This window comes from Narcine bancroftii, chromosome 6 (assembly GCF_036971445.1).
Source record: "Narcine bancroftii isolate sNarBan1 chromosome 6, sNarBan1.hap1, whole genome shotgun sequence".
NCBI classification, from domain to species: Eukaryota; Metazoa; Chordata; class Chondrichthyes; order Torpediniformes; family Narcinidae; genus Narcine; species Narcine bancroftii.
This window is the reverse complement of record NC_091474.1, coordinates 146,083,993-146,110,416: the sequence shown is the minus strand read 5'-3', so window position 1 is coordinate 146,110,416 and position 26,424 is coordinate 146,083,993. Positions and strand designations below refer to the sequence as shown.

General features: G+C 42.5%; 1 protein-coding gene across 1 annotated transcript; it reads left to right on the top strand.

The window, feature by feature from the left end:
- The first annotated feature begins 2,844 nt into the window (after window positions 1–2,844).
- On the top strand, window positions 2,845–22,284 carry LOC138737616 (uncharacterized). Its single transcript, XM_069888255.1, has 3 exons — window positions 2,845–3,428; window positions 5,490–5,530; window positions 21,849–22,284. The coding sequence occupies exons 1-3, from the start codon at window positions 2,946–2,948 to the stop codon at window positions 21,949–21,951; spliced, it is 627 nt and encodes a 208-aa protein (XP_069744356.1). The 5' UTR covers window positions 2,845–2,945; the 3' UTR covers window positions 21,952–22,284.
- Window positions 22,285–26,424: the final 4,140 nt, after the last annotated feature.

The window sequence follows — 26,424 nt, the reverse complement described above, 5'->3', positions numbered from 1 at the left end:
AAAGGATTGCCAATTCCTGAAATAAGAGCATTGTCCTAGTAAGACATATCGAGTTATGAAGAATAACGGGTGACCTCACTTGAATGCACAAAATCCCAAGGAGATCAGACAGAAGTAGATGTTGAGATGTTTCCACAAGCGAGAGTTGCAAACAAGAGGCCATTACTATAAAACTAGGAGCTGATCATTTAAAAGTTTGCCCCTTTGCAACTGTGTCCTCAACTTCCTCATAAGTAGACCTTAATCCATCCAGGTTGGCAATATTACCTCCCCTCCACTGACCATGAACACAACAGCACCTCAAGGCTACGTGCCCTTGATCGATTACCTCTAACTTCATTACTACACAGCAAAGTTGGGCTCCAGTGCAATCTATAAATTTGTTGACGAAACCACCATTAGTGGTTAAATAATGGGTAATAAGGAGTCAGAATATTGGATGGAGATTGAGAATTTAATTGTGTGGTGCCAGAACAAGAATCTTGCTCTTAACATCAGCAAGACCAAAGAACATATTGTGGACTTGAGGAAGGGATCTCAAAGGACCTCTCCCTGAGCCAGCACATCAAAGTCATAGTGAAGAAGGCACACCAATGCTTCTACTTTCTAAAAGGTCTGAGGAGCTTAGGCATATCGTCGATACTTGGTCAAATTTCTAGAGGTGCACTGTTGAAAGCATGCTGACAGTTGTATCATGCTCTGGTTTGGTAACTCATACACCCAAGAATGCATAATGCTTCAGAAAGTGCCAAACCTAGCCAGCCATCATATGAACTGACCTTCTATCTAGTGAAGACATCCATGTGAGACATTGCCTCAAGAAGGCAGCCAACATCATAAAGGCTCCCCATCACCCTGGTCATAACCTCTTCTCACTGCTACCTTCAGGCAGAAGTTATAGAAATCTGAAGTTCAGCACCTCAGGTTCAAGGACAATTTTTCCTCAACAGCTGTCAAGCTCTTGAACCTCTGCATATTGTCCTAACTCTAACCATAAACTACTCCTTGACCATCAAAAGACCTGTCTGTACGATTAAAATATCACCTTTTTTTTTACTGTAACTGCAACAGTGAAAACGTATCTATCCTTTTATATTTGTTATCTCTTTTTCTGACTTGGGCCATATTATGGTAATTTAATTCATACTATGCTAGTTATGTATCTTAAGTATCTGTGAGGCAAGAATTTCTGAGCATCTGTACATTGTTACTATGTATGTGACAATAAACTCCAGCTCCTATTTGAGATGTGTTTATTGCCATATACATAAGTACAATAAGCAGATGCATCAAAATTCTTACTTTCTGCAGCCAGACAGGTAGTTAAGATACACCAATGGCAAGAGTATAAATTAAATTACAATATTCCAAGACAGAAAAACAGATAAAAATAATAGATAATTTTTTTTAAAAATCATGGTTACAGTTGAGTGCAAGAAAAAATGTGGTTTCATTAGTGCAGGCAAATCTTTTGGTCGTCCCAGATTAGTTTATGGTCCAGGTAAGGACAGTATGAGGAGGTTCAAGAGCCTGATAGTTGTTCTTGAATCTAGAGATGTTGAACTTCAGGCTTCTGTACTTTCTGTCTGAAAATAAGAGCAAGAAGAGGTTGACCAGGGTGCCAGGAGTCCTTATAATTTTGGCTGTGTCTGACACTGATGTCTTTAATGGACGTGGAGAAGGGAGAGGTGTCCATAATGGACATGGCTAGATCTGGCACTTTGTGGAAGTCTTCTGCTTTCCTTGGCACTCGAGTTTCCAAGCTATGGCATGATGCAACCAGTCAGTAAATTTCCACAGTACACCTGTAGTTCAATAGAGAACTCAACAACATGGCAAACCTCTTCAGGCTTCAGAGAAAGTGGAGACATTTGTGTGCCTTATATACAGTTGCCTCGATATGTTGGCTCTAGAAAACTCCCATACATGAACTCCCAGGAACTTGAAACAACTTTGGAATACCAATTAAACACACTTGTTATAAACAAGCATTGAGAAGCTGGAGAGAGATGAGCAGTCAGCATTTGTAGCTGGAATCCTTTAAGGGTCAATAGATATTACAAAATTTAGCTGAGCAATTTGAATTCTAACTTTGATCATAAATAAAAGCATCATAAAATGAGCTAAAATAGGAAACATTTAATTTTTGGACAACAGAGTGCAGCGGTAATGAAAGCAGATATGATAGTAGAGTTCAAGAGGCTGTTACATGGACACATGAATATATAGGAAATAAATGCAGGGGTATCGATCATGTGCAGGCAAAAAACATTTGGTATCATGTTTTGTGCACATAGGGCCAGTTCCAGTGCTGTATTGTGTTCCATATTTAAACATGCTATTTTAACTTCGATCTATGCTCTTGTCATTGCTAATCAACATGCTTTAACCCATGAGCAATGCTGCAAGAGGAATCTTAAAATCAGCTGTGATTGTGAATTAAGCTTAGTTTAACCCAAACGAACTTCTTTGGTTTAAAAACTTCAATCTAAGATTGAATGGCAACCCCTCAAGTACTTCAGGGCCCTTACACCCGAGCACTAACAATCCGTTAAATTTGGCAGGGTAGAAATTGGGTCAGATAAAACCCAAAAACTTACATGGTTCTCATCCGCTCCAATGGGAGTTCATTGTGGATCCAGATTCCTGGTGGAACACGTTGGAAGCTGAGATACAGAGAATTTTGGATCAGGATACTATCCAACAGGAGCCTATTTCCCCCCAAAGTCTGGCCAGAAATGAAAATGGATATGTTGGAGATGTTTGGTGGAGGGGATTGGGCTACGTTATAGTTTTTTTTCTCCTGCCTTGTCCCGCCCTTGGGCTGGATTGGTGAGCAGAAATTGACGTGCTAGAGTTGTGTTATTTATCCCCCTGCGAAAATCCCACCATAAACAGTATTGGGGGGGGGTTCGTGAAGTGAAGGATCGTGACCAGGGCAGACGATGGGTGGCGGCGGCAGTAAGTGGAGGAAGGTGGCGGTGGGTCCCCCGCTGCCGGCTGAAGAGAAAAAGACGGGTTCCGCCGAGGAGGGAGCGGCCGGCGGCGGTCAGAAGAGAAGGGGACAGCATCGCTCCGTGACCTGTCGGCGCAGAGCGGACGGCTCGCAGTCCACGGACGCCGGCAACGTGGAGCGGGAGCTGGACAGGGCAGCGACCAAGTGGGGGCTCAGCCCCCGCCTTCGAGCCGAGGGCGGCTCCTCTCAGCGCTCCAGTCTTTCCACGTGGAGGTTGCCAAAGGCTCCCTGGGGCGACTGCACGCCTTCCATCCAGTGCCTGACCCGGCATCATGGTACCTCCGGCAGCCCGAAGAACCCCCGCCCGACGGAGGCAGAGGGAGAGCAGGGGCTCCCTGCTGGTTCCCGGCCCTCGGCGCAGACCACTTACAGGCTCAGCACCAGCCCCAGGAGACTTCCAACCCCAGCACACGTGAGTTTGCAGCCTTGCGTTTAAAAATTACACAGGAGAGCCGGACCAAGACTTAAAATAACAAGTAAATAAAGTGCCCTTCCAGCCCCAGGCTTGTCTTGCACGGTACTTTTTCTATATGGTCTTTTTGGAAGCAATGATCTTGAGCAACTTTTTTTTGCATTTCAGAAACATTAATTTCAGTTGGGATATCAATTCATTGTCTTTAATATGGGAAAAAGCAGCTATCATCAATATTTCAGCTAAAGTCTAAATTTGGTCAAATAGAGGGGGAAAACCATACCAGGGCGCAAGAATAGTCTCCAAATAGCTTCACCTCTAATATAAACCCAGTGGTTGGGTTAATTCAATATAGTAATGCTCTATCAGTAACCAATAATCTGCTACTTCAGGAACCTGTTTATGTAATGTCTTGGGGGGGGGAGTTGCAGCCGCTGACTTGAGAGCTGTTGGCCATTGTTCTTAACTCTTCAGCTGTGAAATGTTCGCACATGAAGCAAGGAGTTAAACAGCAATTATTCAGGACAACATTCTCAAATATTTTTGTGCCAACCTCATTATTTTCCTACCAAGCTTAAAGGCCAGGGAGCAAACTGCAAATATAAAGTTCACTCTTGAATAAATAGCAGAAGGAAGTTCGTGCAGGGGCAGACCTGTATTGTCATTGACCTCCAATTGAGCTGCTTTCTAGGTTATTTCGGAGGACAATTTTGGAGTCGACGACATTGCTTTGGGTGAAAGATTACATATAAATGAGTCAGGATAAAAGTGACAGATTTCCTTTTCAGAAATGCATTGACAGGTTAGATAAAATTGTACGTCGATTAGAGTTGCCTTGCCATCATTACCTAGTTAGTTAAAATTCCAGAATTTTTTTTTAAAGTTAAATTCCCCAGGTGGGTTTCATACTCCTGCCTTTAAAATCATTAATTGTGGCCATGGAACTTAACCTGCACACTTTCAAACCTGTTTTTCTAACAATAGTAACAGTATAAATATGGAGAAGAAGTAATAATAGAAAGTAAGTTTGAAAAAAAAATCACAAAAAGTTCTTATTTAGTAAACTTTTCACTTACTGTTTTCCTTCAAATAAACTTTGATGCTAACTGATGCTGGACATCTGTCGTAAATTAAAATGATTTGCATTTTTAATAAGGAGATTATACAATTGCATGATATCATTCCTATTTCATTGTATTTTACTATTGACATAAGAATCTATATTTTAATGTGGTGGGAGCAAAATGAATGCCTGGTTAACTTGTCACTTGCTCAACGAGAAAAGATGGGAAAGGGATGCGACGCTATGTTTCATGTGACTGATGTTAGCTTTATTCTAAATCATTTGTATTGCCACTTTCATGCTGTCGTATAATGTGAGCCCAGAGTTTTCTTGGGTCTTTAGACTGGTTGCTGGAAAAAAACTGTTTTACTCCTTCCATCCTCCAACCCGACAATCCTGAAGAAATGAACCTGGGCTCCTCCAAATTTTGCCTTTTGCATAACCTTGACTGAATACTCAAGTTGCCTAGACCATAAATTCTGAATTTTCCTTGCTCATTGTCTACATCCCTCTTCCTATTAGGTTGAAGAAAAATTTTAATGCTTATCACATGACCTAATGTCAAATCATGGATAGCTAATATATTTTGTTTATTTGCAATCGTGCAAATTGTTCTCCATTAATAGTTGCTAAATACATTTAAGTTGATATATTGTAGAGGAAACCATTAACTTGTGTGCAAAACAGTCTTACAAATAACATTGAGGAAGTGAAGTTGCAGAGGGAAGTTGTTTTTGCCTGATACATATTTGAGGAATCTTCTTGGACACCAAGAAATCAGCTATGTACTTGAAATATTTTACAACCCATTGTATCTATATTTTAAAAGGACATGCATTTTAATCACAATTCCATCCAAATATTTGGTCCTCCCAACCTCTCTAGAGATTGAGACCATTTATACTTTGCACCCTGTGCAAGTCTTAAATGTTTTGTGTAAATTGTTGATGCATAAAACATCATCCAAATTGTAATTAACCTATCTGTTCACTCTGCAGGATATACTCTTGATAAAGACACGAGATGTAGAAAATAACGGGTGAGTTGTGTATAAACATCCCATCCTGTAACAATGCTGCTGTACCTTTGATAGTTAACCTTCTTATTTGGACATTGAAATTGTCCCCAAGTTATCTTAATTGGTTAAACAACAGTATATTAATAATGAGTTAGTTTTTTTTTATCTCCACAGCCTGTCAACTATAAATATATTAAAGTTCAAATGCAGTTTGTGTTTTCCTGCAAGAAGTGATAAAGAATTGATTATATCTATTAGAAAAATGCAAATGATTAATTTGCAGAACATTAAAGAACAAATAAACAAAACAGAACTGTGGATGGTAGAAATCTGCAGTATCTGCAGAGAGAAAAAACTTTAACACTTCAAATTAACAGGCTTCCATAAGATCTATTTCCTAACTTCCTGAGCATTGCGCTAAAAATTTTGAAGGGCTTACTATCTATAATTTAGCAAATAATTTTGTTTGGGTTGCTTTAGTTTTCAAAACAGAACACTGTATCCAATGATTTGTTTAAAAATGGAATTTGCATACAAAAAAGTATGAAACAATGACTCAAAAATTTATCTTGTATTGCCTCTCTTGTACAATAATGTTGCATTAACAGAATACCCCATATCAAATTTAATATGGAAATTACCTAACAAGGGTTTCAAATTTGTTATCACAATAAGCATGGATAATCTGAGATCTTCATAAATTATTGCTTGTATAAGAGGTATTTGCATGAGAAGACTAGGAAGATAATGGCTTATCAGTCCATCTCTATTTTCTCATATAGCTTCATGTTCTTGTATGATAAACATCTTTAACAATTCAATTAATTCAGTACCTTTTGGAGAAAGTTCCAGAATTCATTTAGTCATTTTTAAATGTTTCATTTTCTGCAAAAACATTCACACAATCTTTAAACATCAAATGTATTAAATATCTACAAAATTCAAAATCTCTCCCCCCCCCCATACAAAAATATGACTTCACATACCGTCAGCTAATTTTTCATCATTTTTTTGGGGGAATATCACATCGTTACATTGAAAGGTCAAATTTATAGTTGGACCCCTAAGTAATCTAAATATGGTTGCCGTATCTTAATGAATGTGTCATATTTATTCTTTGAGATATAATAATTTTCTCCATGGGTAACTCTGCAGCCCACTGAGCAATGAGAAGGGGAGAGTCAGATTTCCAAGAGATTGTTATACACTTCTTGGCCACAGCCAGAGCTACTTTCGCAAAGCAAATTTGAAACTTAGCTTGTAGCTCATGTCCATGGGGTTGCCCAGAAGGTACAGCCCTGGGTCGTGTGGGCAAGTTACTCTTGTTGGTGTTTCAGCGAGATCATACCAGAATGGCCTTACCTTTGCACACGACCAGGTAGAATGTAAAATAGTTCCAATTTCAATGCCACATCTGAAGCACATTTCATATTTTGATTTATGCAGTTTTTGTGGCATGAGATATAGTTGATTTTTTTTTTTAAGAAGTCCATATCGCACATTGATTGTTGATGTCATACTATCCAAACATTAATCAGATCAACACTCCTCTGGTATTAAAACACCCAGGTCTGACTCCCACCTTTGTAGGCCCAGCTTAGTAGTTTTGCCTTTGAGAACTAAATTTATACAGGCACAGCAGGGGGTCAGGTGCGGACCACGCTGGACGAACACTAACTCCACTGAGGCCAGCTATTTGGGGACATTCGCCAGGTGCTTACCTTGGTGGGTCGGTGGTGGGGGTGCCGGTGAGGCAAGTCTGTTGCAGGGGTCCACAGGAAGGGTTGGGATCTCACCTTCGGATTCTGCGCCCACTCCGAAAAACTCCCCTGGTAGCGACAACAGTGCACTGTAGATGAGTTCCACGGAAGTCCTTTTTCGGAGCCGTTCGAATGCCGAGCAGGACCCACGGCAGCTCGTCTGTCCAGTTGGGTCCTTTTACCCGCACGATGAGAGGCGCCTTGAGGTGCTGGTGGAAGTGCTCCATGAGTCTGTTTGTTGTAGTGTGATGGAGCTTGATCCCCAACCAGTGTGCCAATGCATCCAGAGGGCGGAGGTGAACTGGGTGCCCCTGTCGCTGGTCACGTGGGCTGAAATGCTGAACCGGGCGACCCAGTTAGTGAGCAGGGCTCTGGCGCAGGACTCTGTGGAAGTGTCCCTGATGGGAAGGCTTCCAGCTAGCTCGTCGTCTGATCGACCACAGTCAGGAGGTAGTGGGCATCCCTGGACACTGGTAGGGTCCCACTGTATCGATGTTGATAAGGTCAAACCGCCTGGCTGGTGGTTTGAAATATTGTATCAGGACTCTAACGTGGCGCTGGACTTGGAGGCTTGGCAATGCATACAATTCCTTGCCTTCTGGGCCACTTGTATTTTTTTAATCCATGTCGGATGAAACGTTCTGCCACTATACATAGTGATGTCTTGACTGAGGGGTGGGCCAGATCGTGAATCGTCCAGAACGCCTTCTGCCTCCACTGTGGGAGGGGGAAACGGACTACCAGTCATAGCGAGCTGGTTGAGACATCGCACAGGACCATGCTGTGGCTGCCCAGCAGCCTCAGGTCCTCGAGGCGCAGGCTAGTGATGGTGGTTCGGAAAATGTACATCTCTTCGTCATCCCTCTGGGCCTGAGCTAATTGGGCGTAATTCAGGCCGGGGGATAAGTTGTGGATGGTAGGTCTGGAGAGCACGTTGGAAACGACATTGTCCTTACCTGCCCGATATCGGTGATGAACTCTGAGATGTAGGAAAGGCGCCGACCAGGGGTCCTCAGCATGGCGAGGGCCTGAGTGAGTGGTTTGTGGTCCATGAAAACGGTGAACGGTCTGCCCTCCAGAAAGTAGCGGAAGTGCCTGATAGAGAGGTACAAAGCCAGGAGCTCCCTGTCGAATGCACTGTACTTCAGCTCGGGTGGTCAGAGGTGCCGGCTGAAGAATGCCAGCGGGCACCACTGCCTGTTGACTTCTTGCTCGAGGATGCCCCCATGGCGGACACGTCCACCAAGAGTGCTCTATGGGCATCAGGCCATGGGGCCAAGGATGTCTCAGCCTCTTTCGACCACTCTAGTGTCTTTTGCTTGGCTGAGATCAGGGAAAACAATGGGCGTATTATGCAGGCAGCCCCGGGATGAAGCGATGATAGAAGTTAACCATTCCGGTGAACTCTTGTAGGCCCTTGAGGGTGACTGGCTTGGGGAACTGCTGTATGGCCTTGACCTTGTCCTGTGATGGTGCTGCCCCATCCACGGTGATGGTATTGCCCAGGAACTGACATTTGACCATGTTGACGGTGAAGCCAAATTTAGCCAGGCGGGCGAACAGTGTGCCGAGATGGGTCTTGTGCTCATTGTGATCTCGACTGGCAATGAGGATGTCATCGAGATAGATGAACACTAAGTCCAGGTCTCTACCCACTGTATCCATGAGCTGCTGGAAGGTCTGGGCTGCATTCTTCAGGCCAGAGGGCATCCGTAGAAATTCGAAAAGGCCGAATGGAGTGATGGTGGCGGTTTTGCCAATATCATCCAGGTGTACAGGGATTTGATGGTAGCCCCTCACCAAGTCGACCTTAGAGAAAACCCTGGTGCCATGTAGGTTGGCCGTAAAGTCCTGTATGTGGGGGATGGGGTACCGGTCAGGTGTGGTAGTCCCCCACAGGCGTCAACCCCAAGAGGCCTTTGGGACCATATGCAGGGAGAGGCCCAGGGGCTGTCCAACTTCTGGACTATGCCGAGTTCCTGGAGGTGGGAGAACTCCTCTTTTGCAAGCTGCAGCTTCTCCAGTGGCAGTCGTCTGGCCTTGGCGTGGAGTGGAGGACCTTGTGTGGCGATGTGGTGGCGGATGCCATGCTGGGGCATGGTGGTGGTGAATTGTGGCCATAGAATGGCAGGGAATTCGTCTAGGATGCAGGAGTACTCATTCCTGGGTGTGCAGACGGTGGCTATCCCTGGGCTGTGCATGCTGGATGGCTTGAGTGGAAGGGACTGGAACGTATGGGCATGCACGAGTCTCTTGCCCTACAGGTTGACCAGCAGGCTGTACATTTGGAGGAAATTGGCTCCTAGCAGCACAGTTCTCACTGTGGCCAGCAGGAACTTCCAGCGGTATTTGTCTAGCCCGAGGTGTATCTGAATGGTCCATGTGTCGAAGGTCTTTATGTCAGTGCCATTTGCTGCCCGCAGTATCGGGCCTTGTACTCTCGTGCAGGATTCGAGGGTGGTCGGGGAAAGCATGCTCAATTCTGCTCCGGTGTCCACCAGGAAACACTGTCCATTGGTCTTGTTGACCACGTGTAAGAGGCTATTCGTGTGGCCAGCTGTCACAGCCATCAACGGCACCTGGCCTGGTAATTTCCCTGTTATGAGCAGGGATGTCGGTGGTCGGCTGGGTCCAGGGTGGGTGACCTGATTCATGGTGGCCTCGCTCTCCTGTTTGGTTCACCTCAGCACGTTGGCGCGGGCTGAAACCTTCTGAAGGTCCGAGAAGTCCTTGTCCGCTAGTAGGAGCTGGATGTCTTCCGGTATTTGTTCAAGGAGGGCTTGCTCAAACATCAGGCAGGGTTTGTGGCCTTCAGCCAGTGCAAGAATTTCGTCCATCAGCACGGACGGGGCTCTGTCCCCCAGGCCATCAAGGTGCATCATCCTGGCTGCAGCACTGCCGACGGGAGAGACCAAAGGTGCCGAGGAGGAGAGTTTTGAGGGTGATGTACTTGCCCTCCTCAGGAGGATTGTGGATCAGGTTGTCCATTTTGGCCGCCATTTCTTTGTCAAGAACACTCACAATGTGATAGAACATGGTGGAGTCTGAGATGATCTGCCGGAGTCGAAACTGCACTTCTGCCTACCTGAACCATGTACGGGGCCGATGGGCCCAAAAGGAGGGGGAGTTTCACGGAGATAGAGCTGATTGCTGACAAATCCATGTTTATAGAGACCAGATAACGTCTGGGCTCTGCGTGGTCACCAATGTAGTGGCTACTACACACCACAGAGGACAGTGGAGGCTTCAGTTGAACTGTTTATTTGAATTTCACGTGCACCCCTTTAAGGCCAATGGGAGTTCTGCCCCGCGCAGCGCCATCTTTCTGCAGCTGCCCCGTTAGCACGGTGGTACAAGTGGGGCCGGTTTGCTCACAGAGATGTGCGCCGCCACAATGGCATAATTTTGATTTTTTTTTCCCTAAATTAATTTTGTAACCAGAAAATTTTCCAGATTTCTCCAGTGTGGTCTATAGTTTGGCCAAAGGCTGGTCAGGGTCTAATAAATACAACAGCACATCGTCTGCAAGCAAATTGATTTCATGCTCTTCCTGGTCAACTTTGAATCCCTCTATGTCTGGATCCTAATGATTCAGTCGCCAAAACAGAGGCCTGGTGACAGTGGCCACCCTTGCCTGATGGATCTACTCAAAGGAAACATCATCGACATCTGACGATTAGTTATAATTTTGGCTTGCGGCTTATGATTAAAGGGTTTTTATCCAGTTCATAAATATTTGGCCCATTCCAAACTTTTCTATTACTTTGAATAGAAACAGCCACTCTAACCGATTTAAATTTCTTTTCTGCATCGAAAGATACAGTTATAATCAGGTTCACTTTATTCAGTATAATTCATCTGGCTAAGTCTAATCTGCCCAAATTATGTTCAGTGCCTTTTTTTTTAAACAAAGTGTACCTGATCCAGATTTATCAATTTAGGTAAATATTGCCATAATCTATTAGCTAGGGCTTCAGCCAGAATCTTGTAATCTGCATTAATAAAGAAGATTTCTGTTCTTTTTTGGTACCAACTTGATAGCTGCTGTTGAGAAGGATTCCGGGAGAGTCCAAGTCTCCACCACCTGGCCTACCCTGTCCATAATGAGAGGCATCAAAAGATCTTGTCTGTAAAACTCGAATGAAAAACCATCATTCGCCCCCCCCCCTCCCCCACTGCCGCCAAACCCCCTGGTGATTTAGTTGCCTGTAATGTATTTTCAATCTCTTCTCTGGTAAAGGGGTATCCAATTCCATCTGATCTTTATTTTCCAATTTTAGCAATTCAATCACTGAAAGAAATTCATCTATCTCATTAGAGTTGCCTAAAATATTCTGATGTATAATATTGATTTCTTTCAGATTATATGTTAATTTATCAGGCTCTGTTTGGATTGCATTCATCATCCACCTTTATTTGCCGCAAAAGAACTTTGAGCTCTATATCCCAATTCATAATATTTCTGTTTTGATTTTAAAATGGTTCCTGCTATTTTGAATGTTTGTATTATATATTTTTTTATTTTCCAAGATCTTGTATTTATTTTTCAAACCCAATTTCTGGTACTCTTTCCAGCTCTGCAATTTCTTTCTCCAGACCATTAACCTCTGCTATATGTTTTTTTTAGTATATGAAATTATCTGTCCCCTTAAATAAGCTTGAGTGTGTTCCATATTTTTTTAAAAACCTATCATTAGTAGGGGGGCAATTTGTTTCAGAAAACAATTTTTTGTCCCCTAATAAAATTATCTGTCCTTCTCAACAGCGTAGAATTAAGACCCCAACTATAAACACTCTCTCGTATCTCTGACATAGTTATCATTGGGATCAGCGATGCATGATCAGATAGCAATCTAGTTTTGACGTACGGTTTTTTGTATAATATTGTTTAACCTAAACTCGGTTTTGACTGTTCTGTTTTCCAATTGTGCAGACATATTTTTAAAAATCAATTTTCATAAGAGTTCTGAACCTTTGAGTAGAATAAATCTATCAAATATAAATCCTTCATAAAAGATAAAGTAACTTTCACAGCTTTTGCTTTCATCACTGTCTTTGCTGATTTCTCAAGGATGGGTTCCAAGGAAAAATTAAAATCTCCCCCAACCAATATATTTTGTCTTCCTTCCACTGCTTTTAAGAAGACATTCTGCCTAAAGGATTCATCAAAAGTCGGACCATAATTATTCAGAAGCGACCAGGATTCTACGTATATCCGACAATGTGCCACTACAAATCTTTCCACTGAATCACTGGACGTGCCCTCGACCAACACTAGTATATTTTTGTTAATTAAAATTGCCACCCACCTTGCTTTGGAGTTGAATAAGGACAAAATTACTTGTCCCAGCAGTCCCTTTTTAATTATGTTGCAATTTGGTAAGGTGTGCTTCCTGTAGGAAAACGATGTTCGCCTTTAATTTTTTTTCAAGTGTGCCAAGACTTTTTTTCCTCTTTGTGTCCGTTTAAATTGTTAACATTATAATTAATAAATTTTAAAGTTTTACTCATTCATATTTACACATATACAGCTCCACCATATAACCCTTCTGCTGATTTCATAGTGATTTTCTTCGAAAGAAAATGTGTGATGCTCCTGCACTGACGGTAACATTAACAAGAAACCCTAGAAACCTGCAAAAGAAGCCTGTAGTACAATCTGAGAGAGAATCCTTCCCCCTTTCAGCACCCTTTTGTAAAACTCCTTCTCTGGCACCATGAACCTCCTTAAATCAGGGTATCTGCTCTGCCACTATTTTACAGAGTATTCACTCTCCTGAGCTCTCCTTATACATTTCAATTCTACCTTAATTCACCAATAAAGGACAATCCAAAATATAACTTTTACACAGATTTAAGTTCACAGTTCACTTTGTCTTTTTCTTTCTGGAATCCATTCTGAAGTCCCCCTTATAGTGCTTGTGTATATATGTCTCAACCTCCTTTGGATTTTTACAGAATTTTCAAGGTCCCTCTGACACATCGATCTTCAACATTGCCGGGTATAGCAGAGAGTGCTTTATGTTCTGTGTTAGCAGTTGTCACTTGATGCCATCAGAATTCCTTTCTTTGCTTAACCAAGTTTGCACAAAGGTCTTGTGGGGGAGGGGGGGGGTGGGATTAAAAAAAAACAGTAGTTTTCCACCTTCCAACTCTACTGGGCCATTATTTTCCCTGGCATATTCAACTGCTGCTCTTAGTGTTGCCTCCTGATCCCGGTAACTCAAAATTCTTACCAGCACCAGTCGTGGTCTTTGATCATCTGGTCTTCTGGGGCTGAGGGTCCAGAGGGCTCTCTCAATAAGCAAGTTTTCTTTGAATCTTCCTATTCCCAACACTCATGGAATCCATTCCTCAAAGAACCCCACTGAGTCATTCCCTTCAGTCCCTTCTTTTAGCCCACTGATATGGACATTATTCCTTCTGCTGAAATTCTCCATATGATCTATTTTATCCACCAGTAGTTGTTTATTCAGTTTCCATGCCGTTGCATTTTCTTCCAGGGCCTTCAGTTTTTCCTGAGCCATTATCAGGTCACTGTCTACCTGGCCCACCTGAGTCGTCAGGTTTTCATGCGCTGTCACCGTCCCTGATATCTAGTGTGCCACCTCTTTCAGCACGTTTTATACATTAGGGAATCATCCGCTCAATGTCTCCATTGTTTCCAGTAACTTCTACAGATCGGGTGTCACCCCCCCCCCCCCACCCCACCCCGGTCTATTTGAGTCTGCTCCGACATGACTGTGGCACCTTCTTCACCACTCCCTTGTGGACTTTCTGTCGATGATCTCGGCAACTTTTGAACTTCTTCAGCCCTAGTTTTTGGGTCTTATTTTTCTTGCGCGTCATTTTCTACTTTTAGCATGTAAAATCTTCAGTCTGATAACTTTGAATCATCTTTTTAATCACTCTTCATAGAGAGCTCTTCTAACCCACGTCCCTCATTCATCTAGTCGATTGGTATTTAAAAATGTATTTAAAATTTCCTTCATCTAACAAATAAAGAGTTGACGTAACAAATAGAGGCAAGGGAGAATCCACTCTGCACTCTCTGGCACCATCACAAAAATGGTCAATTTAAGAATTTTTATTGGATGAGATGAATACTGATCTGGGCTGGGTGAAATGAATCAATCTTGCAGTCAAAGCTGCAATTGAAGCTTTCCAAAAGGAGATCATTAGATTCCCTTGAAAGTAAAATAAAACCATGGATAACAGAAAAGAGTAAAATAAAGCAGAGTAGGAACAGGATAGTTGTCAGGCTGTTAATGCAAGTGAAAATTGGATTGATTACAAAATGTTCACAGGGAAAGTAAAAGCAAAAATGAAAGGGAATCCAGAAATATTTTAGGACATGCAAATATTTTTTTTTAAATTGCAAAGGTGAGTGGTCCCAATCTTAGACCAAAATAAAGTTTACTTTTGGAAGCTGAGGGCATGGCTGAAATATTAGCCTTTGCGCCAGTCCTTGCCAAGGAAGAAGACACTTCTGGAGCCTCAAAGGATGCACATGCAACTCAGATAATAGTTATGACAAAAAGTAATAAAGATGGAGTTAGAAAGGCTAATTGCTCTTCAAGTGGATAAATCGCCAGATTTGGTTGGGATGCCTGCTGCACAGCTGAGGGGAGTAAGGTTGGAAATTGCAGAGACCAAGACCATTTTCTTCCAGACATCCATAGGTTGGGCCTAGTATCTGAGGACTAGAAAGTTGCAGCTGTATTTGTTCTTTTAAAAAGAGGTTGTAGAGATTAAACCCAGAGACATTAGGCTAGTCTGTTTCTCCTTTGGTGGAGAGGGATATTCCAGAAGCAATATCAGGGACTGAATTAGCAGTCATTTTGATGTGTGGGTTAATCTTAAAAAGACATGTATTTATTAAAGGCAAACTTGCCAGATATTGGCCTAATTAATCTTCCTGTCTCGGATTTGTTTAACTGAAATTATATCAGTAGGAGTGAACATAATATAATCCATGTGAAGATATTCCCCTTCACTGAAAATCTCATCTGTCCTGTTTTATTGCCATGGTCGTGAATGGGATGAATTCATAACTACTGTATTCGAAACTGGGGCATTTAAAGACAACACTGCCATCTACCTAATAAAGATAAACATTGCCTGGTAATCTGCCTATTAAAGCTGGGCAGATCCAATCCTTGTGGAGATGGTCTGGTTTCCTTCCCCCCCCCCCCCCCCCCCCCACCCACCTCCAAATAATCACCTTTGGATCTGCTCTATGTCATCAACATAGTGGTGAAAGGTGACATCAACAGTATTTTTTTAAGTTTTTACTATAATGTTAAAAACCTGCAATGCTGGAGAAACTCAGCAGCTCAAACAGGGACCTTTATATAGCAAAGGTAAAAATACATTACCGATGTTTTGAAAAGTTGGTGATGTATTTTTATCTTCACCATATAAAGGACAGGGCAGTTGAGAGCAGGGGCTGATATCCCACTCACCGAGGGAAAGTGCACACGTAATACATTGTCTTGTGGCGGCTCACCACAAGGCAGGCGAACCAGCCTCGCTTGTAAGCCACACTGCGGGGCAGCCGGCCAAAATGGCGCTGTCGGGGGTTTCCCTTCCTTCCAGCTCAGGGCTCAGAAACCCGTGCTTGGAGACCACATGACACCCGGATGACATCAGCGCCCTCAGCGAGGTCTGGGCTGGGAGTATAAGTGCAGCCCAGCAACCTGCAATAAACCAGTCTGCTCACTGAGCTCAACCCGTCTGGTTGCATGTGTCATTGCAGGAGCACTGTAGCCGCCGCTACAGTCTCTCCTTTCTTGGTGTAGTGATTGCATGTGGTCACTGTCTGGCTTGCCAGTCAGGAGGTCACTGCAAATGGCCTCTCCTACATTACTGTATTCATAGCAACATCTCGTTTTCCCCCATTTTCCATGACATGGCTACGTCATGGCGCGACCGAGTGTCCAATGGTATCACTGGACTCGTTAACCTCGGTGAGCAGCCAGCCGAAGAGAAGGAACAATCTAATTCTTAAACTTGGGCAGATGGGGGTCATTAGCCTCGTCAGGCCATCCATCTAGGAAAAGGACACTCTGACTTAACACTTAGGACCTGGCTGTCACCATCCCAGCAGATGAACCCTGGGTGTAAAGGGTGGGGCCGGTCCTGAACATACTGCATTTCACCTAAAAACAAAATCCACTGTGCAGGATCGAAGGACATGCCCATGTCTACAATTCTTCCTAAATCTTCGTTCGCAAAGCCAAGCCATGATGAAGGACATTGTTTGACCTGCTGAGTTTCTCCAGCATTGTGTGTTTTTATTTCATCCACAGTATCTACAGATTTTCATGTTTTACTTCTTATTAATAACATGTTAACTAGAGGTCAAGACTAGTCAGATAGCAATACAGCCAAGGGTCAAATGAGGACAAAACAACTGAATTCTGAAGAGGAGTTGAGAGTGCTTTTGATTTTTGAGGCAACACAGTCATGTGTAACAACAAGGAAGCCTTGTAAAACTGATGTCAATTTTTTAAAATCAGGGATAAAATCCTTCAGACTAAAGTAATAAGAAGCACGGAACATTGCACATTGTTTTTACATAATTTAAAACTATGTTTAAAGTCATTTGGACAGATATTTGGGTATGAAGGGCCACAGGCCTAATGTGGCAAATAGGATTAGTGTAGATAGACATCTTGGTTGACATGGATAAGGGTAGCAGAAAGAACCTGCTTCTGTGCCACGTGTTGTGGTTTGTTGGAAGCCATTTCTCTCGGTCTCAGGAAATCACTTCGAGGGTTCCTCATTGTTCCGAGCCAAGACCTCTTCGTCAACAACTTGTCCTGATAATCAGGTTCAAAGTAAACATGTTTGCAGATGTTCATTTTCTTCACAATGTCTCACAGTATTCACATCCAATAGGATCTGAAGAAAATATTCTGAGTGAACGGATTAATGATCGCTTGGAAAGTCAGGAACAAACCATAGATAACCAGTGTGGTTTTATCAGGAATAGATCATGCTTGACTGATCTAATTGAGTTTTGTTTTCGAGGTTATAAAGGCAGTGAAATAGATGTGGTTTACAAACTTCATAGAGTCTTTTGACCTAGTCCCTCATGGGACACTGCTCCAAAAGGTTAGACCAATGGATTAGCAAATTGGGTTGAAAATTGGCTTAACAATAGGAGACAGAGGGTGATGGTAGATTGGATGCCTGTGACCAGTGGTGTTTTATAGAGGTCAGAGCTGAGATTACTGATGTTTGTAATATACATTTGAAAGACGTGGTCAGTAAATTCGCAGATGACACAAAGATTATTGGAATTGTTGATTATGTTAAGGATATTCTTAGAGTACAGGATGATATCAATGTGTTGGTAAAATGGACTGAGAAATAATCTTTAATATAATTAATAGTTTAATCTAGATATATGAAAGGGATTTGGATATACTCCATAAATGGTAGCGTCCTGGGGAATACTGAGGAAAAGAGGGACCTTGGTCTGCAAGTCCAAAGATGCGTTAAGGAGGGAGCGCAGCTAGAAAACCGGCTTAACAAGACATGGCACACTGACCTTTATTATTTGGGCACTAAGTACAAGAGCAGGGAGGATATGCTTCAACTTTAAAACATTGGTCAGATCTCAGCTGGGGTGCTGTGTGCAGTTCTGGTTACCACACAAGAGGAAAGGTGTGATGGTGCTGGAGAGGGTGCAGAGGGGATTCACCAGATGTGGCCTGGGATGAAGTGGATTAGTTACGAGGAGAGGATGGAGAATGTGGGTGTGTTTTCCCTGGAATGGAGGCAGTTAAGGGAAGACCTGATTGAGGTACATAAAATTGAGGATTAAACAGGGGTATGTTTCCTGCATTCTACGCTATCTATACTCCTAATTTTATATACAACAATCATGGCCCCTTTAAATGTCCCCTTTTCAAGTGAGGGGGGAAAAAAACTACTTTCTTCAATCTCTTCTCATAACTGAACTGCTTTGTCCTGATGAATCTCCTCTGAATCCTTTTGAGTTATCATACCCTCTTGTACCTTGGTGACCAGAATTGCACATAGTATTTCAGCCGAGGTCCGGCCAAAGTTTTACGAAGTTAGAACAAAACCTCTCTCTGTATTCAGTGCTCTAATTAATGAAAGTCAGTATCTCTTGTCTTGATCAACCTGACCACCTGTGGTACTACCTTCATGGAATTCTAAGGTCCCTCTGTTTCTCAATGCTCTGCAGGCTTTGCAATTTGTGGTATACATCCCAACCTCATTAGTGCTCCCAAAGAGCATCACCTTGCCTTGGTCTGGATTAAACCCACCTGTTTAACCTGTTTAACCTGGGTCCATTTTACTGAAAAAGCAACAACTCTCTGGATCCTAAAGGAACTTTCACACTTTAACCAGTTAATTTTTTTTGTGTCATCCACAAACTTTCTAATCTTGCCTCTCATATTCACGAGCAGACAAAGAATAAGGGTCTCTTCACTGATCCTTGTGGGACACCAATAGTCCTGGGCAGCGATGAATGAGGCTCCAATAACACTCAAGATCAGCTCCGCCAAGAGAAAATTGTCTGCTTGCTTAGGAACCAATACATCACTTCAAACATTCACACACTGTACTACCACATATCATCGAGTGTACACCATCTACAAGATGCTCTATTGTACCTCACTTAGACTTCACCTCTGTTGTGCGCATCCATATAACTATAACCATATAACTGTTTACGGCGTGGAAACAGGCCATGTCGGCCCTTCGTCCACGCCAGTTCACTTGAACAACTCCACTAGCTTCCCCCTCCTGCTCTCTGCCCATAACCCTCCAACCCCTCACATCCATGTACACAATCAACCTTCTCTTAAATGACAGAAGGGACCCTGCTGCAACTATCTCTTTTGGAAGATCATTCAAAAGAACCAAAGACTTGTTGATCCAAACCAAGTCTTTTATTAACTAAAAGACTGGAGCATATCACAAGTAGGTCAACCAGAATGACCTGGTCTGGCTAGGAGCAATCCTTTAAGACCTGCCAGTAGGTCTGGCTACACTCTCAGCCAATCACAGTCATTCTACACTACCATCTGTACATATGTACATATCTTCTTTGGCTTGGCTTCGCAGACGAAGATTGATGGAGGGGTAATGTCCACGTCAGCTGCAGGCTCGTTTGTGGCTGAGAAGTCTGATGCGGGACAGGCAGACACGGTTGCAGCGGTTGCAAGGGAAAATTGGTTGATTGGGTGTTGGGTTTTTCCTCCTTTGTCTTTTGTCAGTGAGGTGGGCTCTGCGGTCTTCTTCAAAGGAGGTTGCTGCCTGCCGAACTGTGAGGCGCCAAGATGCGCGGTTTGAGGCGATATCAGCCCACTGGCGGTGGTCAATGTGGAAGGCACCGAGAGATTTCTTTAGGCAGTCCTTGTACCTCTTCTTTGGTGCACCTCTGTCTCGGTGGCCAGTGGAGAGCTCGCCATATAACACGATCTTGGGAAGGCGATGGTCCTCCATTCTGGAGACGTGACCTACCCAGTCCAGTTGGATCTTCAGCAGCGTGGATTCGATGCTGTCGGCCTCTGCCATCTTGAGTACTTCGATGTTGGTGATGAAGTCGCTCTAATATATGTACATATGTACATATACACATTGGTGATAGAATCTGTACTATCACAACCTCCACCTCCAGCCTCACACACTGTATAACCTAGTAATTCAAGGGCATCCGGTGAACTGAAACATCACCACCTCCCAAGTTCCATTCCAAGCCTTACCTAGATGTAGATTGCAATTCCTTGTTGGTCATAATGTTAGAACTCCTGCAATCCATCACACTGGCATCAACTTTGATAAGGCTATTTACCACCAACTCCTCAAAGGCAGTCAGAAAAGAGAATTCATGACCCTTGAATGAATAAACAGGAGCCAAAATAGAGCTGTATGTTCTGTTAGCCTTTTTGATTTGTCTTTGTACCTACTTTTGCACACGGACACTTTAACTTCGGTTCTTCGCAGGTGCAGATGATACCAAGTTTTATCTAAATTAAAATTCCAATCATTCAGAAATCCTGATTGTTTGTCACCTGGTTTCCCTCAACCCTGGGCCCCAGGGTTTCTGTATTCCTTTCAATGCACTGAGACTTGGGCTTCCTGGGCTTATCTCAACAAAGCAGGGTGCAAGGTTCCCACAATCCTTTGAAATTTACGTGGTTCTCTTCCCCACAATCCCTCAACTCACTGGGGCCCTGTTTCCAGGCTCCTTTTACATTTGCTGCCTCACTGGGAAATTATTTTTATCTATTGAAAACATCATTAGCATCTTTAAAGCAGTGTTTTTTTTAAAGTGAATTGTGTTGGAATATTCAATAGAAAGAAAATTCCAATAATATGGATTACCTAAAGATAAAGTTCCAGTACTGTCATGTAACATACATTAAATTCTTTAACTTTGTCTACTGTAAGGAAGGCAAAAAGCCACCACCTTGACAAGCACCCCTCACAGAAATGTAGCCCCAGCAAGGAACAAACTTGGGACCCTTGGTTTACAAGACCAGTGCTCTAACCACTGAGCTATTGGAGCCTGTCAGACCAGCATCACCAAAGTTTATGCCTGCCAGATTAATGTAATTATCTTTCACAGATGAAAAATGACTCCATTTAAAAATGATTATTTTGCAGTAATTAATTCAGTCTGTTGCTTCGTTCTTTTTCTGTGTCTATCCCTTCCTATCTCCCTAACTTGCTGGGTTCATCTACTAATTTGAAAAGCTCAGATATGTGCAGATTGTGTTTGCCATTTATCAATTTTAATCTTCCTATTTGACACTCTTTGTCTCTTATTACAATCAATATCTATAGCCAGAAAAGCTGTGAATGTTAGAAATCTGAACTAAAACAAAAAATGCTGGAATTACTTAGCAGGTCAGGCAGCACCTGAGAAGAGAGAGATGGGATTAATGTTGCTGGTTAACTTAAAGATACCGCTTGCCTGCTGAGTGACTGAAGAACTTTTGGTTTTATTGCATTTATTACGTCCCTCGTATCCCCTTGATTATTGTAATCTCGCAGATAACTTTTTCATGCATTTTAATTTTGCTTAAAATATTGCAGCAGCAAAATCTTGATTTCCTTTCAACATGGACTAATACCAAAAGTGCCAATCATAGTATTTATTTGGCAAGAGGAAATGTGTTCTTTTACCAATATGCTCCTTTCCATGATGGGAAATATTTATTCTTGTTTCCAGACATTCTAATATGCAAATATCTTGGCATGTAGCAAATTTAAGGGAGGATGCCTGCATTTGAGTATGAAAACAAGGGTGTTCACCTAGTAACCATGATCTTGTGTGTGATGACTGCAGGATTTTACCACACTGAAATTACAATAGTTTACACATAAAAATCAGAACAAATTTATTGTGACATTGAATTAGGAATGATAAGATAGCATACCTCATGATTAAGTGGTAGTTTAATAAAACAAAGTTCTTGAGCCATTCCACACATTTTTTGCCTTTCTCCTTTTTTTCTGTAAATCTCATGATTTGATTTTTTTTGTTAATGGACGGAAACATGCACATCTTGAACTCTCTTCTCCTCCAGATTCCAGATCAGTGGCAAAAGTACATCACCCAACTTGACTCCAATTCTGTACGATTTTTCTGAAGAGGAACTAATGGCCAGCATTGAAAAAGACTACAGCTGACTGGGAATGAAAGGTTCTCCATTCGACCAATCTGCACACTTTACCAAAGTGAACAGGAATGCTTTTCAATGTATTTAGCACTTTGATGCAGTGTTGGAAAATACATTAGTAAATGAATTGTATATACATTTTTGGAATAAATTGTGCACAGAAACCTATTGATAATTAACAATTATTGGTTTCAATTAACTTTATGCAAGCTAGATTATTAATATTAGTGGGTTTATTGTTGGTGCTGTGCTTCAAGGCATGGTTGATTACTTGGAAAGAAATGAATGAATATGGGTATGGAGGATTAATGCAATCTAACAGCTGTCAATAGTCCACTGTTCTCTGCTGCCCATTGAGTCTATTAAAAATAATATTAAAAATATAACCACAATCTAATCAATAACTACTATTTTAATGTTTACTTCAAAATAATTCTCATTTAGGTCACAATACCTCATGTAATCAACAAGTAGGCTGCAGCTTACATACTCCCCATAACCACATAGGTTTGTACTGTGTGCTCCAGTTTCCTCCCTGATCCCAAAAGCATGCTGATGAGTTAATTTGATACGCTGTCTAATTTATGGTAGGTATGAGTGGGAGAATCAGAGGTTCGTGGGTGGACACATTTTGGAGAATAAATGACAGGAAAATGGCTGGTGAAGGGATTGAGAGGATTGCCTGGTGAACTGGAACTGACCCAATGGGTGGTGATCTCTTTCGGTGTCATGAGGAAACTAAGGACTAAGGCTCATTCTCAGTGGCTTTCAGAAACTCAGCATTTAAATTGAACCACCGGAGGACAGAAGCAATGTTCTCCTTGTCACCTGCACTTGCATATTAATGAAGGGCCTATAATTCATCCAAATATAAATCTTAGTTTCCACATATATTTAAGGTTTCCTGGAAGTTTGCAATCTACCTCTTGTACATTTGTCTGAGGAATATCTACAGAATTGGAAAGGCGATGGTCCTTGTACCTCTTCTTTGGTGCACCTCTGCGGAGAGCTCGCCATATAACACGATCTTGGGAAGGAAATTGTCCTCCATTCTGGAGACGGGACCTACCCAGCGCAGTTGGATCTTCAGCAGCGTGGATTCGATGCTGTCGGCCTCTGCCATCTCGAGTACTTCAATGTTAGGGATGAAGTCGCTCCAATGAATGTTGAGGATGGAGCGGTGACAACGCTGGTGGAAGCGTTCTAGGAGCCGTAGGTGATGCCGGTAGAGGACCCATGATTTGGAGCCAAACAGGAGTGTGGGTATGACAACGGCTCTGTATACGCTAATCTTTGAGGTTTTTCAGTTGGTTGTTTTTCCAGACTCTTTTGTGTAGTCTTCCAAAGGCGGTATGCCCCTTGGCAAGTCTGTTGTCTATCTCGTTGTCGATCCTTGCATCCGATGAAAGACTTCTTCAAAACAATAATTTTATTTAATAACATAACACTTACTTAACTCTAAACTTAAACCCATGGATATATGTATGTATGTATGTATGTATGGGGAAGGTCCTAAAACCATTACAGTTTAGACACAATTATAAAAATAATCAATTTTTAAGTTTAGTCAGTTTTGTGTTGAAACTCAGATTCTTTAAATTGTTGCTCAAATGTAATTATGGAGTTGGTGCGAGGCATCAGACTTTGCAAAATTCACAAAATACTTTAAAGTTTTTTCAGAGAAGTTTCTTCATACAAATTATTTCCCTCTCTTGCATGGAGGTTTCAGAATTGGTGTTTCCTTCCACTATGATTTCACAAACCCTGGCAAGGGGTACATGGAGTGGCCAAGTAAAAATGAACATGGTGAAACTAATGAAATGGTTACTTAAACAAAAGTTGCTTTTAATTATCTTTAAACATGAAAATAGGATCAAACTTTAACATTACTATCAACTTACTTAACCCCCCCTTCTAATTCTAAGCACACGTGAATGTAACAGAACCTTTTTAACTGGAGGCTACTGAATTTCTGACTTCAGATGTTTCTTGATGCAATATTAAAATGCAGCTTTTCAAATGTCTTTAATCATGTGACATGACAGCATTGTTGTATTTGAAGCTTCTTCTCTTCCAAAAGTATGAGTTGATATGGTTCCGAATTGCCTGCTGAAGCCACAAGCAAAAACCAGCTTGTTTGAACAGATGCTTGAGTTTCCATTCTAACAACATAGGTAAACAAGCAGAGAATCTTTTATTTAATTAGATGTCCTCCTTGATCATAGCACATTGTCCTAGATATTTCAATGAACAATCACTTCTTGTTTTATTGCATCACCACAAATGGCTTCTCTCTGCATGTAATTGTGCATGTCTGTAGGTGTGCCCCTGTCCAGCCCACAATTCCTTTACTAAAAAATATATATTTTATAACTAAAGATTTATCATTACAAATTCACACTACAGGGAAACAAAACTGCAGCTGCTGGAATCCTGTGAACAAAGAGAAGCTGGATAGAGATGGTGGGTCAGCAATCACATGTAAAACAGTGCTCCAGGTTGGAACCTTTGATCAAGATTAAAGTTGGACCTCAAGTTCATGGTGGAGGTGGGGGCAAGAGGTGATAGGGAATTAGACAGAGGTGGGAGACTTGAAGAGACTTGGGAGAAACCACCAAAGAAGGGGAGAAAGCTGGTTAAGAGAAAAGCAAGAACAGGAGTATGTAAAGAAGAGTGGAACCAAATAGAGGAGGGAGTTACCCAAATGTTATTTTTTAAAAACATCAATGCTCATGTTAGTTCAAAGCTTTGCAGAAGGAATGTGATGTGTGGTTCCTCACATTTACGTTTGGCCTCACCCTGGCAATGAATGAGGTGGAGGAAATGTAGGGTCAAGATTTGCACTGCCTGCAATTACTGAAGGAGGTGCCGAGGTGGGTGGGGAGAGAAGAGTAGATGAGGGAGTCTCAGAGAGGCTGGTCCCTGTGAAAAGTAGAGAGGGGAAGATGAGGCTGATGGTAGGATAGTGCTGAAGTTGGTGAACTTGTCAGAATGTCAGATATAGAGGCTGGTAGGGTGGAGAAGATGAGAGGGTCTCTGTCCTTGTTCTATCTGAGGGCGATGGGGTGAGAAATTGAAAAAATGGTACAGTTTTATTAATGACAGCAGAGGGAAAGGCACAATTATTAAAAGAAGATATTTCTGATGTTCTGAAGGACTCATCCTGGGACCAGATGAGGTGGAGGAAGAGTTGGGAAGTGGCACAATATTGGAACAAGGACTGTTCCACATACCTGACAAAATGAGAGGTATAACTGGGGCCAATGAATTTACCCATGGCTACACCCTGGATCTGGAGGAAATGGGAGGAGTTGAAGGAGTTATTACTGATGAGGACAAGATTCACCAAGCAGAGGAGAGTGTTGTCAATGGGGACTGAATAGCTTTGCATTAAAGAAGGAAATGGAGATCCTGGAGACCTTCCTGATGGGGAATGGATGTATGCAAGGACTGTGCATCCATAGTGAAGATGAGGTAGCAGGGGATGGAGAATTTGAAGTTGTCAAAGTGGTGGAGAGCATGAGGGATGTCCCAAGTCCAGGTGGGAAGGGACTGGATGGGGGGGGGGGGGGGTTGGTGGTGATGGTGTTGAGGTACGAGGATATTAGTTCAGTGAGGCAGGAGCAGGCAGAAACAATGGGTTGGCCAGGGCAGCTCACTTGAGGAGATGGAAGAAAGTGGTGCAAAGTTGGTAAGCAGACAGGGTAGAGTTGGAGGTGCAGAGATCACCTGAAGCAATGAAAACCCTTATAATGTGGGCAATAGTATGCTGAGGATGATTGGAGGGGGTAGATACAGTGACCGAGAGCTGAGGTCTGGTTCCCATAGAGGTCAGTATGCCAGACCACAACTGCATCTCCCTTGTCTGCGGGTTTAATGGTAAAGTTGGGGTTAGTGCAGAGTGAGTGGACAACAGCCCATTTTGGGAGCTGAGGTTGAAGTGGGCGAGGGAGGTGGAGAAGAACTGTTGTCGAATACTGTTCATACCTAATTACTATGCACGCCTTCTAAAATAGCTGGGGAGGGAGGGAGAAATGCGGGTGTAGCATTGGTTCTAAAGATTAAAGTGCTGGCCAGTAGTCCACAACGAGCTTTCACAAACAGCAGTGTGAAAATGACCAGATATCGAAAGGGACCCTCCAGAATTGATAGAGATGACCATTAGCCTCAAATGCCATATATGGACAGTCCTCTGAATGGATTGGCAGCTGGTGATAAGCAGCCTTCAGGTCAATGGTCGAATAGACCCGATTCTGCACAATATCATTCACCATGTCCGAAATTCGAGGAAGCGAGTATGCTTAATAGTTTGGCTATATTAGCTATATTCCCCTTTTACCTTCATCAAGCAGACGTTGTGTCTCGCCTCAGACTGTATGAAATCTTGGTTTGCTGTGCTGTACCTCCTGCTCTTGGTAGCAATAGGTTTGCAGTCAGAGGACATATTCAAGAAGAGAGGTGGGGTGTCGATATTCAGTGTGGA

What these genes read in the sequence shown, in the direction of transcription:
- LOC138737616 (XM_069888255.1), top strand. Translation starts at nt 2,946, where the DNA reads ATGGGTGGCGGCGGCAGTAAGTGGAGGAAGGTGGCGGTGGGTCCCCCG. An exon ending in GACTTCCAACCCCAGCACAC is followed by an intron (nt 3,429 to 5,489) that starts GTGAGTTTGCAG and finishes TTCACTCTGCAG; the next exon opens with GATATACTCTTGATAAAGAC. An exon ending in CGAGATGTAGAAAATAACGG is followed by an intron (nt 5,531 to 21,848) that starts GTGAGTTGTGTA and finishes CTTCTCCTCCAG; the next exon opens with ATTCCAGATCAGTGGCAAAA.